The sequence below is a fragment of the Halichoerus grypus genome, chromosome 5 (genome assembly GCF_964656455.1).
Source record: "Halichoerus grypus chromosome 5, mHalGry1.hap1.1, whole genome shotgun sequence".
NCBI classification, from domain to species: domain Eukaryota; kingdom Metazoa; phylum Chordata; class Mammalia; order Carnivora; family Phocidae; genus Halichoerus; species Halichoerus grypus.
The window spans coordinates 41,347,971-41,362,296 of record NC_135716.1 but is presented as its reverse complement, the minus strand read 5'-3'; the positions used below and the strand labels follow the sequence as shown (position 1 = coordinate 41,362,296).

Sequence of the window (14,326 nt, the reverse complement as noted above, 5' to 3'; positions counted from 1 at the left end):
TTCATTTGAATCTTATCTAATGGCAGCAAATCCAGACCCTTCCTGGTATAACCCTCCCATGGTTTTTTCAGTTTCTTCCCACCGCCAAAGCCACCTTCTCTAGCTTCTTGGGACAGGCAAATATACAATTTTGGGGGGCTCTGAGGACCTGGATAATGTCTTTGTCATTATATTCCCAGCACCCAGCGGTGCCCGGGTGCCCCATACTGTTGAAGGATGCACGAGGGAATGAAGGCATAAACGTCTCATTAGAAGTCCTCACGGGATGATAACATTTGCAGGTCTCCACCATCCTCACCACAACCCTGTGAAGCGGATGTCATTGTTATTCCCACGTCACAGATGGGAAACTGAGGCTGAGAGGATAAAGAAGTTCCTCCTGGTCACACATCTAAGTGATGAAACCAGAGTGAAACCAAGTCTGTCTGACTCCAGAGCTGTAGCTCTTCCCCAGAAAGCCTCTAAGACTGGAATGCACCCTGTATTGTCCTGCCCTGGTTCAAACTGAGGGAGGCCCCGTGGGACAATCCTCAACAGGCCCTTCAGCTTGAGTCTTGGCAACTGTTGGCCATTTGGCTGGGAAGGTTAGAAGTAAGTGACTAGGATGGTTGAATCTAGAATAGATAATAGCCTAAAGAATGTATGTTTAGGGTGTGTGTGTGTGTGTGTGTGTGTGGTGTTGTGTATGTGGGATGCGGGGTGAGTGGTGTGGGATATATGTGCTGTGTTTGCTGTATGTACATGTTTATGTGTGTGCTCTGTGGAGGGGTGTGTGCGGTGTGGGGGGTGTGGGTGGGGTATGGGATGTGTGGTGTGTGTGTATGGTGTGCATGTGTGTGGTGCATAGTGTGTGTGGGGGTGTGGTATTGTGTGGAGTGTGTGCTATGTATGGGGGGGGTGATGTGTGGAGGTGGTATCATGTGGTGTGTGTTGGTGGCACCTGGGGATGAAAAGAGCTGTGTCTATAGGAAACAGTTTGGGATCCTGAAAGATGCAAAGGACTCCGAGTCACATCTGGACTCTACTCCAAGCCCAGACACAACATCTGAACTGGGACAAGCCACCTATCCCCCTGAACTTGCTTGCTGTAAAATGGCCTGTCAACTTCATGGGCCATTTGGAAAGTCTATTCACAAAGAAACAGATAAAGGCCCAATATACACGAGGGACTGCATTGAAGAGTATAGCGATAAAAGGGAGAAATAGCCGTCCCTGATTTTAAGGAGTTTCCATTCCATCTGGGGGAAGGCAAACTTATAAAACTGATTTATGCAGAATGGAAGGTGTATGACGATGAAAACAGACGTCTCTTGAGCTCTTCACGTTTAGCAGATTAAAAGATGTTCATCTCACAATCTTACAGGTAGGTATTAGTAACAACCCCATTTTGCAGAGGAGAAAACTGATGGTCACAAAGGTTCCGCCTTTGCTCCAAAGACACACTGATGTTAAATGGCAGTGACATTGCCTGACTGTTCACTCTTATCCTCTCCCTGTACTGTTTCCTCGAGCACTGCGAAGAGGCCAAGCGCACAGAGATGGGCACCTCGTGCTCAATTTGGATTTGGAAAAAGGAGAGCGGGCCAGCAGAACTGCGTTCTAAGGCTGTGGCTTTAGGCGATATTCAGAAACATAGGGAGGGGAGGTGCCAGAAGGTACACGCAGGGGCCACTGATGTGAAAGGGGGACACCGGGTCATCCCACTCCAGCAAGGGGTCACACACAGCCACGGGCAGGTCAAACTGTATTAATGCCATCAGGGAGAATTTGGTTACAATCATGCTGGCTAGATTGCAGGCTGAAAACCACCTTTTTTTTTTTTTCTTCTTTGCCCCCTAATCTAATTTCCTCTAATGCTTTAGTCAAGCTTAGGGCCATAAGCCTTTGGGGAGCAAAGGTCCATCTGTTCAGTCAGGAATTTGCCAAAGTAAAAGATCAATCTGGCTTTTATTGTGCTTAGCATTTAGAGGACCCCAAATACTTCCCAACTGTATTAGCCAAAAATAACTCTGCATTATTGTGAGTCATGGTTCTGAAGGAGAGATGTCAGGGATAGTCTTTGAAACAAATAACAATGGGGCTACCACCAATGAAAAGAAGAAATAAAATAACAGGTATGTTTCTGTAGAGTGTGCTTGCTCTCAAAACAAATGGAAAGAATCATAATCGTCTTATTTGGGGAGGAAAAAACATTTAAGAATGCCTTTTTTTCCCAAAGATTTTATTTCTTTTATTGTAAGATATATAGGTAAAAACTTGCATATTCTGAAAAAGATAGAAAATGGTAATAAAATGGACATTTTTCCTATTAAGAAATATGTTCATAAATATGCTTTATCAAATGTTAAAATGGTTATTATTTTGCAAAATAACAATAAATAGAGCAGAGCTGTGGCATATAAGGGTCAACCCAAAGTACTGAAGTATTTATGTTTTGTGTTTTATAAAAATTCAGACCTTTGATTATATTTCAAAATTTGGCATTTTGCACTCCAGGTTATCAATAATTCAGATTTTTAAAATATATTCATGATGGCCCTAAGACTTTAAAAACAATGAAAACACAAAAGGTGGTTTGACTAAGTAGAATTTAAGTAATTTTCCCCTCAACAAAAAATTTAAGACACAAAAGCCAAGATATGATTTTTGATCCCGTAAGTGGTACCCCTATCAGTTCCCAATTCTACAAATTTCTGGATCCCCAACTATGGGCATGGAACAAAAATTGTTCGCTAAGCTTTAGTTTCCAGGAAGGTCCATCATTTCTTTTCACAGCTTGATGGAGCAATAATAGTCATGATTATGATGAGCCCGGTTCTACAATCCTAGCTCCACGAATATAAGGTACAGAGAAAGAAATTCTCCCTCCTTTGGATAAATCCTTTGACGGCTTTCCTGTATTTGTCTATGGCCCACTGGCCTCAAATTCATGTATCGGAACACTGGGTGACATTTTAATAACAAAAAGTTCTTGTTCTGAGCATTCTTTTGTAGGCTTCAATTCTCTACTATCCAGAGGAGAGAGCAAACGCATGTGAACCCCAAACACATCCTCTGATGAGTCTTGGGTGTTCAAGTAGCAAGGTCAGGCTTTTCCTGTAAATAAATACTGATTTTACAAAGATCTTTCGTTTCCCATGCATGATGTTGCCCTTGAGGCTAACAAGCTAATTCCCAGCTACAATGGGGGAAGCCTTATCTAATAATACTTAAGGATCCAATCTAATATAGATTATCAGTCCCAATGGTGTTCAACGATGTCCATAGGGGGACATCTGGGGTGACTGTGGGGGCCTAGAGCACAGAGAGGTCATGGCAGGATTTGGACTTGAGCTTGAAGGCCATATTCTTGTTGTTTTTGGCCACGATCTTGCCCCAGAAGCGCCGGGCTTTCCTGGGGATGCTCTCCCTCCTTTTCTGGTAGGCCAGACGCCGCTCGTTCTTTTCCTTGCTGTCCCGCCGGAGGCGGACCTGCCGCACGATGCCCTCAAACAGCTCCTTCACGTTGTGCTGGACGGCCGCCGACGTCTCGATGAACTTGCAGTCAAACACCACAGCACACGCTCTCCCTTCTGGGGAGGAAAGGAGGGGAGAAGAAAGTCAGAGGGGCTCCGTGGCCCAGGCCAAGCTAGCGGGCTCCGTACTCGGAGCTGTCGCCGGGCAACTCTAGGTCAGGCGGCCACGTGGTGGTGACGGTGTCCTCCCAGCACACAGGGAGGCGGTCACAGGAAGCTTCCCGCAAGCAGGAGAGGTGGGCTCTAGAGCTGGGCCACCACAGATGCGCTGTGTGGAGTGCCACGGTAACACCAACTCAGTAAAAACCGCAGCCTTCACTTACTGCACTTACCATGTTACTGGGAAAACACATTCTCCCTCCCAGACAGATGAAGAAACTGAGGTCGGGGGTGACCTTTAAAAACACGAGGGAGTTCGCACAGCCTGTAAGCGGCAGAAGCGAATCCAGGCCTGCTTCATCCTCACGCTCGGATTCTTAACGCTGTCTGCTGACTCGGTTTCCCCGAATTGAAAAACAATCCTACTCTTTGACTTTCCTCTCTTAAAAAACGATGTTAAAGCTCTGATGAGGTTATTTTGAAAAAATGTTGATGATTTCACAAATGTACAATACAGTCTCCAGCAAACTGTATAAACAAGCTTTTCTGGAGTGGCCTCCGTGTCAAAAGTTCCGTTGTGTTCACTGACCACGTATCCAAGTTTGGCTTAGAAAAAAATGATCAGTGTAGACAGTCGTCTCCTAAGAGTAAGACATTCCCAAGCTAGTTGTAGACATTAAGTCTTCATCAGGTTTCTTTCCTCCCGAGTGGGGCCTGGCAATGCAGGGTTTTAATTTTTACCATTGCACCAGGAACCAAATCTGTATGTGGACAATAAAATCTCAAGGGCCCCCGCCCCCAGCAAATAGGCGATATCCCTGAACTAAGCATGAAGATGTCTAGGTGACACCATCAGATTGATGCCTTCACGGAAACTTAGGAAGCAAAAGGCAAGGGGCGGGACGGTGTTCCTAGGGTCTCCGGGAACCAGAGGCAGCCAGAGTGGAATTCTTATTCTCACTGAAACTCCCACAGTGCCCCCACATCAGAGTTCCCATCCTTCTTACATAAAGACACTACTTCTATTTCCCTGAACTCCTAAGAGCTCCCCAGAGAAGAGAAAAGGACAAGGAGAAAAGGTTGGGGAGTGCCAGTAAATCCACCCCCCGAGCATAATCTTTTCCCTCAAGCAATTCCAGGCTGGGGAAAACGGGAATCCAGCAAGTAGCCCAGATGGACAAGGGGGCGGCCATCAGCACAGGGATCATCTGCTGGGAACGCTGGCATCTTCTACACGATACTCCACGGAGCATTTTAATAATGAGTCCCTGGTGCCAGCTTCACGAAAGAAGAAGAAAAGAGGGCCCAGGTGAAGGAAAAGGAGGTGACCCCGAGAGGGTGTCCGTGGTGGGGCACCACCTCTCTCACCTGATACGGACACTTCCCGGCACCGCACCAGGTCACTTTTGTTGCCCACCAAAATGATAGGAATGTCCTCGGTCTGCCGGGCCCTGCGGAGCTGGATCCGCAGCTCAGATGCCTTCTCGAAGCTGGCATGGTCTGTGATGGAGTAGACAATCAGGTAGGCATCCCCGACTTGCATGCAGTGGTCCTGGAGCCATTCATTCTCCCCCTGAAAAAACGAGAAGAAACTCCTTGAGCTCGGGCGTGCCTGGGAAATGAAGCGTCCTTCGCAAAGAAGCGATCTGTGTATCCTAAGGTTTTTACTATCCAGTTCCTCCTACAGCTTGAGTTGATAAATTATACAACGACTTTGCCAAACCACATTTCCAATTTCTAGCTAATCTACCAAAAATGAGCCCTCTCTGACTTCCAACAACTCCCTTTTGCCTTTTCCCAACTGATGAAATTTCAAATCCTTCTGTGAGAAGAGGGTTCCCAACCAAGAGAAGGTCTAGCATAGAGGCTCAGAAGCCCCAAATCTTTAAAAAGCAAACGTTGAAGATGAGTATTAAGAATGTCAACTTCATATAATCTGGTTTTATATAGCTTTAAATGATCATCCATCCTTGGCACTTTCCCTAAAGCAGATAGACGTTTTTGTCTTTTTTTTAATAGAATTAAGGGCAAATCACTGCAACTTGCTTATTATTCAGAGCTCATTTGTGAATGGCCTTTTCTTGAGAACAGTCTCCTACTTCAGAAAAAAAAAAAAAAAAAGCTAATCAAGAAAATGAGCCCACCTCACCTAGAACACTGAAAAGGACAAGGTCACCCTTGCACCAAACAGCCTGTTGGAAGGCAAGCCCTGAAGGAATTTACGGAGAGCTACGGGCTCCGCATACCTTATTTTCCCACATGTCCAGGAGTATAATTGTTGCACTCTCCCCATCAACAATCAGTGTTCGCTCGTACGTATCTTCTGGAAAAGAAAGAACAGTAATACTGGAGTCAGGAAAATAGGCAACACTTTTACCTGAGTGTCATGTAGGAAATTATGTTACAAAGAAAGCCTACTAAATATGCAATTAATTATGCAAATATGCAGATACTCACAAAGGCAAATTACTATTTCTTAATCACCTTCCACAATGTTCTACGTATGTTCCTCCAGTACTTCCTGAGCAGAACACCTATGTCTTCTGAATGTGTCTCACTGAGCCACTTGAAATGAAGACTTTCATTTTCATCGTTCCTAGACCTTTGCTCTAGGGAAACCATCTATAAGGATAAACTCACTGAGAGCTTTTGACTCTGATTCAATGGATGATGGCTTGAGAATCACCCAAGGGAACCATAAGCCTCATTCGTAAGCCTTACATGGAAATCCACTGTACCTTTCAGTGGGGGGATTACTGGACATTCACTGGCAATTTCAGGAGCTCTGGGCTCAGAGACATTTTTCCTGTTTTGAGACACGCAAGAAAAAAACCTTGAGACTGTCCCTGTCTTGGCTGAGGTTTTCTCCCTTAAAAAAGTACAGTTCCCTAGGAATAAACAGGCTTTTCTTTTTCCATCTTAAGTAGAGCCTTAAGTGCAGCCTCCAGCTCCACTTGGTAATGGAAACTTTCCTCCCTGCACTTGAGCCCAGTCTGAGTATAGGTGAAGGGTGAGCAGTACGAGGGGCCAGAGCAGCTCCAGCCCACAGAAATCATTTGGGGGGTAGGGTTGGCTGAGTTAACTGGGATTTTGCAGAAGTGATTCCCATCAACTGCATACAAAGAAGCCCATCCCCACTCTATTTTCACAGTAAGGTTTCCTGTTTTGAGTTTCATCATTTGAAAATTATGATTTTCATAATGATTTTTTTTTTTTTTTTTTTTACCATTTTTCTTGCTGCTCCTCTTGCCTTAAATCTGTTCCCTGGAAAATCCAAAAGGCTTGCGCCCTTACCTCCTTCCAGAAGCGCTCCCTCACCATCTACTTAAAATTGCAATACATTTTCCCTACCAATATTTTACTCCCTTCCAGTTTTTCTTCATCGTACTTAAAAGTACCTAACATGCAATCCATTTATTATTTTCTGTCCCTCTCACCCCCAGAACGTGAAGGCAGAGATCTGCATCTGTGATGTTTACCGCTATACCCCCGACCCCCCATGTAGGGCAGTGCTCAGCATACTTCAGGTGGGCAGCAAATGCTTATGGAATGAATGAATGAATGAGAACTATAGCACTGGGGATATAAGCACAAGCACACCTGATTAGAATCTGGATGCCATCCCTTTTTAACTATGTGCCTCTGGACCATTGAAGTGCTCTGGGCCTCAATTTCTCCATCTACGAAATGGGACTGATAACCGTATTCATGCCTTAAGGCCGCATGACCATTACCTATGTTAAGCCTGGGCACAAAGTAGAAAGGCAATAAATATTAGCTGCTGTCCTCACTTGTTCGGATGGAGGAAGCTGGTTCTTGCCACACGTGGCATTTCCTACCATAGCTAAAAGCCAGCTTAAAAGTGCCACTTGGGGAAACCAGAGCATTTCTTATTTTATAGGAATAAGGGGTTTATTAAAAGTAATGCTCCTGTTTAAATGTTTCTTCATCTAGGAAATGGAATCAGGGGAGGGAAAGGAAGGAAAACACAGACAAATGAGAAGAAAGTTAACCAGGGATGGGATGGCTCTGTCTTTCTGTCAGTCTCCCTGCCTCCACAAGGTATCATTCTAAGCAATGGTAACGGTGTCCCCACTGGGGGATTAAAAGTCTTTTATGCCCATCCTGTCTGCCATGCACAACTTGCAGCATGAATGGGATCACAGTGCGATGCACAATCTGGCTTACTGCACAGTATGACAGAGTATGACTCAACAGGCATATTTATACAGCCAAATGGAAATGGTCAGAGCCTGAGCAGCACAGAAGGGGGGCCGGCTGACTGCCCCTTGCTACCTTGGGCTTCTTCTCTTTTCTCTAAAAGCTTTCCCTGTGCTCAGGAAATCCAAAACAGCACTTTCTCTGTCCTCAGCCTACCACTCACCACCCAAAAGCAGGTACAAGGGATTCACCAGGGTCCCCAGCAGTTCAAAGAGAAACATACCTACCACACTGTTTTCCCCTAGCAATAGCTAGGGGAAAAAGCAAACCCAAACTTTCCCTTGGTTCACGAGGTATCAGAACATCAGCCTAGAGAAAAAGTGGTTTAAAGATTACACCTTAAAAAGTAGATGCCTAACTGCTTTGCTGTTCTGCCAAGATTCCTGGACTTACCCTTGCCTGAAAATCGTGCTGCAAACCCAGGAGCCGAAAACGTGTCTCCACCCTGCTTCACTGCGTGTGACCCACACCTAGGTTTACATACTGCCTCTGGCTACCAGGCCCACGGATTCTTCGGACACACTAAGCATCCTGCTTCCTGGCCCTCGGCTAACCAGGAGAGGGCCCTGCCTGCACCCGAAGCTCTAGTTTCTCTTCCTCCCCTTGTCACTCACTTTTTAGCCTTCTCAAGAGCTAATCAGGTGGGGAGAGGGGAGATAAAAGAATATGAATTCTAGGGGTGCCTGAGTGGCTCAGTCGGTTAAGCATCGAGTCCTTTGAAATTTGCCCTGGGTTGAGGTGTGTGGAGAAAGGGTTGAGGCCTATTGGCTTGTAGGGCTTTTCAGGATCCTGGGTCTGGGGAAGTCCTCTTTTCTCCCGTGCTCTGGGGGTGCACTTGCACACTCTGTGTAATGAGAGATCATCCTCGGGGGTAGGATGGAGCTTCGATGACTGGGTGACCGTCGCTATCGTCCCTGGACTAGCACACCTTAACCTTTCATTTGACCCCCACTGTGCGTGGAGGGCCCCCCGGCCCAGGACTGGTTCCAGTGCCGTGTGGGACCTGCACAGGCATTCTCTCCCACGCTGCAACGGGCTCCTGCAGCCTCTCAAAAGCTCTGAGGCTCCAACATCCCTCTCCCCCAAAACTCTCAATGGCTCTCAGCTTTCCTAGCCCAGGAGATGCCAAGGGGCCCTGAAGGAACACCTGCTCTAGGAACACTGTCCTCGCCTCCTGCAGCGTCTCACAGGACCCTGGCCAGGAGTAGGACGAGAGTGGATGGGGACCAGAGGTGACTGAAGCGCCAGTTTGAGAAGGTAAGTCCAGGGAAAGGAACGGTAGATTCAGAATCGGCTCTTTCATTCATTCCGTACTTCTACATGCCAGGCACTGGGCTACATGCTTAGTATATGTTCTCTCCTTGACTCCTCTAATGTCCTGTGAAGCAGGGATTGTCCGTTTCAATAACAGGGAAGTCTGAGGAGGGTCCGTCCCTTGTGCGAGAGCGCTCAGCTACGTCCGTACCCAAGCTGGGCTCCCGACCCACACCGACAGCCTGAAGCCCAGTGCTCCTTCCAGACTCTCCGTGGGCAGGTGCCGTACCTTCCCACCCACCTCAGGCCTTCCAAACCCCAGGCCGTTCTTAGGGTCCAGCTCAGAGACCGCCTCTTCCATGAACCCCTTCCTGATTTCCACAGCCAGAAGTAATCTTTCCTCCTCTGACTTCCCACAGCACTGTCCTTGTACCCCTTTCAAAACACCCATCACACCCGATCTTGGTGCACAGACGGGGTACATCCGTCTCTATCGCACATACTGTAAGCGTCTTTGGGGGGAAGCCCTAGGACTCTTTGCACGTCCCCGTAGTGATTCACCGAATTACATGGTGTATGTTCAGTAACTATTTAGGAATGAATGAAGGGATGAATAAATGAATGGCATTAAATGTGTAGAGAGAGTCATAAGATTATTGCAATATAGCTGTAACAACATCCATCTTTATTAGAAGAAAATCTGATGAGAGTATTGTATAGAGGATTTTTTTTTTTTTTATGGTTAATGCTGAAAAAAGAACAATGTGGGGGCATGCCTTGGAAAACCTTCTTCTTTGGAAACGTGAGGCCCCTAGTGATTCCAACAGCTGCCTACAGGTAAGAGATATTGTAATCCTAGACAGTATAAATTAAGTTATTCAAATAGGACACATTAGATAGGATGGGTCAATGGAGAAGCTTCTTGCCCAAGATTCTCTGAGGAGGTAAGCATTCTCCCTCTCCCTCCCCACTTTAAATAAAGAGTTCTCCCAAATACCGAAGCCTGCCTTCCCAGGTTCCAGGTATGAGTCGGTCTTCTTAACACTCTATGCCTATGGGGATGCCACCCCCCGAGAGGTACCACTCCACTCGAATGGACATTTTTGAAAGTCTGCTACCCACTAACTTTTTCAAGACCTCCCTCAAAAAACAAGACTCCTGGTTGATCTCTTCCTTCTGTCAATCTCCCGGAACACTTTCCTGTTACTTCTTACGGTATTCACCAATTTCACCCTGCTCTGAATTACAGCCACTGACACTTCACTCGTTCCTGAGAGGGTGTCCTGCATCTTACACGTCACTGGGTACCCCGGAGCCTGGCACAGAGCCAGGCGTGCACCTGACACTACCAGCATGTGGACGCTAAAGCCAGGGGTTGCTGGGCACAGTGAATGCACACAACCAGGTCCGGCTCCCGGCCAGACCACGGGCTAGCTTTATCACCCTGGGAAAGTGACGTCATGTCGTAAGCCTCCATTTCTTCACCTGTAAAATAGGGATTTTTTTTTTTTTTTTTTTAAGATTTTATTTATTTGACAGAGAGAGAGATAGCGAGAGCAGGAACACAAGCAGGGGGAATGGGAGAGGGAGAAGCAGGCTTCCTGCCGAGCAGGGAGCCCGATGTGGGACTCGATCCCAGGACCCTGGGATCATGACCTGAGCCGAAGGCAGACGCTTAACAACTGAGCCACCTAGGCACCCAAAACAGGGATATTAATACAAAATTGGCTCGATTTTTGTTTTATCAGAAAAAACTCAGGAGAAGTACTTCGTAGAGTGTCCAGCACAGAGCAGGTCCCCTGTCAGTGGCAGTGTAAGGATACCACGGAACTGAGATGACAAAGGCCTGAGCTCTGATTCCAGCTACCCCACTGATTCTAGGGAAGCTACTTGGTATCCCTGAGACTCAGTTTACTCCTATGAGTACAGGAATTTTATAAGTACCAAAATTAACAGTAGCAGATAAAAGGTACCCAATAAAGCGCCTCTCCCATTGCAAACGTGCATTCTAGATATTCGTTCCTCCCTCCCTTTCTCCTATACCAACAGTCACCCACCAGCCTTTACAGAGAAAGAGAGAATCAGCCTTCCAATACTGACCCTATTTCTCCTTGACTCTCATTTAGCTATCCCTGAGATTCCAGAAGTGAGGAGAGAACTCAACGTTCTATCAATGAGTCATCATTTACAGTCCAGATCAGGAGCTGCCACGTGAAGCAGTGAACTCCCTGACCTTGGAGACAATCAAGAAGAAACGGTTGGCCAAAATGGGCTGACAGGAGGGAGGAAGGAGCAGGACTCCTGTGCGTCAAGCAGAGGGCAGAACCAACTCATCACTAAGGCAGTTCCCTACCCTGGGAGTCTGTGATTCAGCTGTGAGTTGCAAGTAAGAGTACAGACCATGCCACTCGGGCAAGCACTGGAAGGTTCTTCCTTTATGTCTACAGCTGCAGATAAGGATCTGTAGCTCCCCTTGTCACGTACGCTAAGATGGAAGCTGTGGCTGAAAGTCACTGTATGAATACCACTGATGATCAGGATCCTCATACATGTATCTGAGGAACACATGCATTTTTGTGACTACGTCACCTCAAATCCGTTTTGCAAACAGGCGAGTCTTAAATATTTTAAGTGAGATTGTACATGGAACATTGTCTTGAAAACCTGTACATATACAAACACATGTATCACCACTGTTATACTTAAAAAAAATTTAATATTGCACTATTTCAAATATAGATATTAAACTATTTTACACCCTCAAAAGCCTCTAATAATGGTGGAAACTGATGAACCTACCCTAATAGTTTTTCAAATCTGTTTGGTTTTAGGTATAACCGTGCAAAAAAGCTGTGTCCATACTGAGCTCTTGAAAAGTCCAGGTCAGAGTTGGCAAAAGCCAGAAGTGGGATCCTGACCCTCTGACTCTGCCCTCTTTAATTAGTCTACCCCCCCAGTCCCCACGGCGCTGGTATCTAAGAAATTCCCTTTCTGGCCCGGTTCCATCTAGGAGCATTTTCATTTTCTCGTCCTAAGGGCCCATGCCAGGGCTCTTCTGGGGACTCAGCTTCCCCAGCCAGTGCCAGGGACGCATAATCACCGCTCCCAACTCTGCAGATAAACGACCCACCCCCTCGCTCTTTCGGACTGGACCACCGCTGATGGACAGAAGCCCACTGGGGCTGGGCCACCTACCTCCCAGGACCTCGCAGTCGCTGTCCATGCTGTCATGTACACCTGCAAAAATGTTGGCCAGAGTGGACTTGCCCACCCCCTGCTCCCCTATGAGCACCACCCGGTAGTAGGTGCTCCCCGACTCGGAGGAGATGACGGAGTCTGTGGAGTCAGAGGACCAGCTCCGGCGGCAGTGGTCCTCGGGGGCAGCGGAGTGGCGGCTGCGCTGGCTGCACTGGTGGGGCTCCTTCTGGACCATCAGGTGCCTGCCGTCGGCCGGGATACTCCAGCGCTGCTGCGGCCGCATGCCCACAGTGCCCTGGCGCATGGCGACATTGTTCAGGGTCATCGCTGGGTCCTGCAGAGCAGAGCAGCCGAGAGGCACGCATCAGTGAGCGGGAGCCTGGGGGGCTCACCACACAGTCATCAGTGGCATCTCAGCAGATGGGGTGACACCCAAGTAACCCTGACATCGGAACCCCAAGGAAACTGTCCCCAAATCCAAGAGGCTTTCAATTAGTAACCAGCTCCTCAGGCAGACTGTCGTTCACAAAAAGAAAGAAGTACCGTGAACAACACCCACGGCCCCCCCTGCTTCCTCCATCCTTGAGCGAGCCTTCAGGAAGCCCACTCGGCACTGACACACAGGCAGCCCAAGCAAACCAGCAGCCTTCGGAGATGGCTCGAAAAGCAACAAGTTAATGGAGCTGGGGACCAGCCGGCCAGTTAGCTGCTCTTGTCTAAACATGGCTCTTCATTGCACCAGCGTCCAGCGGGCTTCCGTGCCTGGGTGGCAAACACGTGGCAATGACCTCACTCCCTCTGGCTGCACTGGACAAGCACTTATTGGAACTTCCATGTTTAGTAAAGTTGCCCTGATGCTCTCCAGCTGCCCGAATAAGCTATTATTTGGGGGCAAAAAAGAATTTCTATCTGAGGTTCATGCCTCAGCTCTGCCCTCTTGCCCACAGACATCATGTTTCAAAAATCCCAGCCCCAAGCCCTGTTGTTCCCGCAGGGAAATGACCTGCTCACGTTCGGACCTATCAAATTGGCAGAGAAAATGCTTCACTCTCACTAAACCACGTCCACTCCGAGAGTTCTTCAACCTTCCTGAGGAAAATCAGAAGGCCAAAGACCCTCCTAAATGCCATGGAACAACTTTGCTCCAACTTTCCCTTTGCAAGCCTCCATCCCCTTGCACGGAGGTTTGTTCTCTCAGGCTACTTGAGATAAAGTAGAAGCCTTCTCATTTTTCATAAGCAAGATCATTCGTGAGAGTGAGAAATGCACACTCCTCTTCCCAAACTCACACCCACACTCCACACCCCAACACGCCCGGCCACTAACGGGGATGACCGGCCGGTTTTTCAATCTCATTAAGCCGTGCCTCAGTTGGCCGGCTGGCATTCGAACAACAAAAGCATGACGTATCAAGTGAGGGCTGCCCTCTGACCACAGAGTCTGCAGGAGGAGGTGATCCTCCTACTGAACTGAACTAAGGAACCTGATGACAAATGGCATCCTTTGCACCTTAAACTCTGCCCCCCGCCCCCGAACAGAAAACCACAGCGCGCACGGCAAGTTCCAGGGCCTCTTTTCTCAACTTAGAAAGTTGTGCGAGCCGGGAACGCCCACTCCGTGCCCGCGCACTCCACCCCCCCCACCCGGCGTCGGGGGGTACCCCCTTCCCAAACCGCCCGCTTACTTCGCTCGGCCGGGTGGGCGCCCGCGAGGCCGCGTGTGCTGCGTGGGTGCGCGCTACGATGCCGGGGCCGCCGAGCGCTGGGTGCTCGCGCCGTGCCCGCCGTCCGTGCCGCCGCCCGCAGCCGCCGCGGCCCCGCCGTTTATAGCGCGCCGGCCGGCCCGCGCCGGGGCTTTTCCGTGACGTCAGCGCCCCCGCCGGGAGGGGGCGGCTCTGCAGCAAACTCAGACTTGCGGCCACTTCGCTGAAACGGTTACTCGCAGTCATGTGACCCCCCCCCCCGACCTTTTGAAAAATAACGACGGTTCCATCCTGGGCTCCTTTATTTATTTTATTTTATTTTTACCAGGTGGGTCTA

At 48.2% G+C, this 14,326-nt stretch overlaps 1 protein-coding gene across 1 annotated transcript; it reads right to left on the bottom strand.

Moving 5' to 3' along the window:
• Positions 1 to 2,204: 2,204 nt before the first annotated feature.
• Positions 2,205 to 14,140, bottom strand: GEM (GTP binding protein overexpressed in skeletal muscle). The gene is made up of 5 exons (XM_036065523.2): positions 13,972 to 14,140; positions 12,285 to 12,621; positions 5,861 to 5,937; positions 4,983 to 5,187; positions 2,205 to 3,572 (listed from the first exon to the last, which is right to left on the bottom strand). The coding sequence occupies exons 2-5, from the start codon at positions 12,610 to 12,612 to the stop codon at positions 3,295 to 3,297; spliced, it is 888 nt and encodes a 295-aa protein (XP_035921416.1). The 5' UTR covers positions 12,613 to 12,621; positions 13,972 to 14,140; the 3' UTR covers positions 2,205 to 3,294.
• Between the last annotated feature and the right edge of the window lie 186 nt (positions 14,141 to 14,326).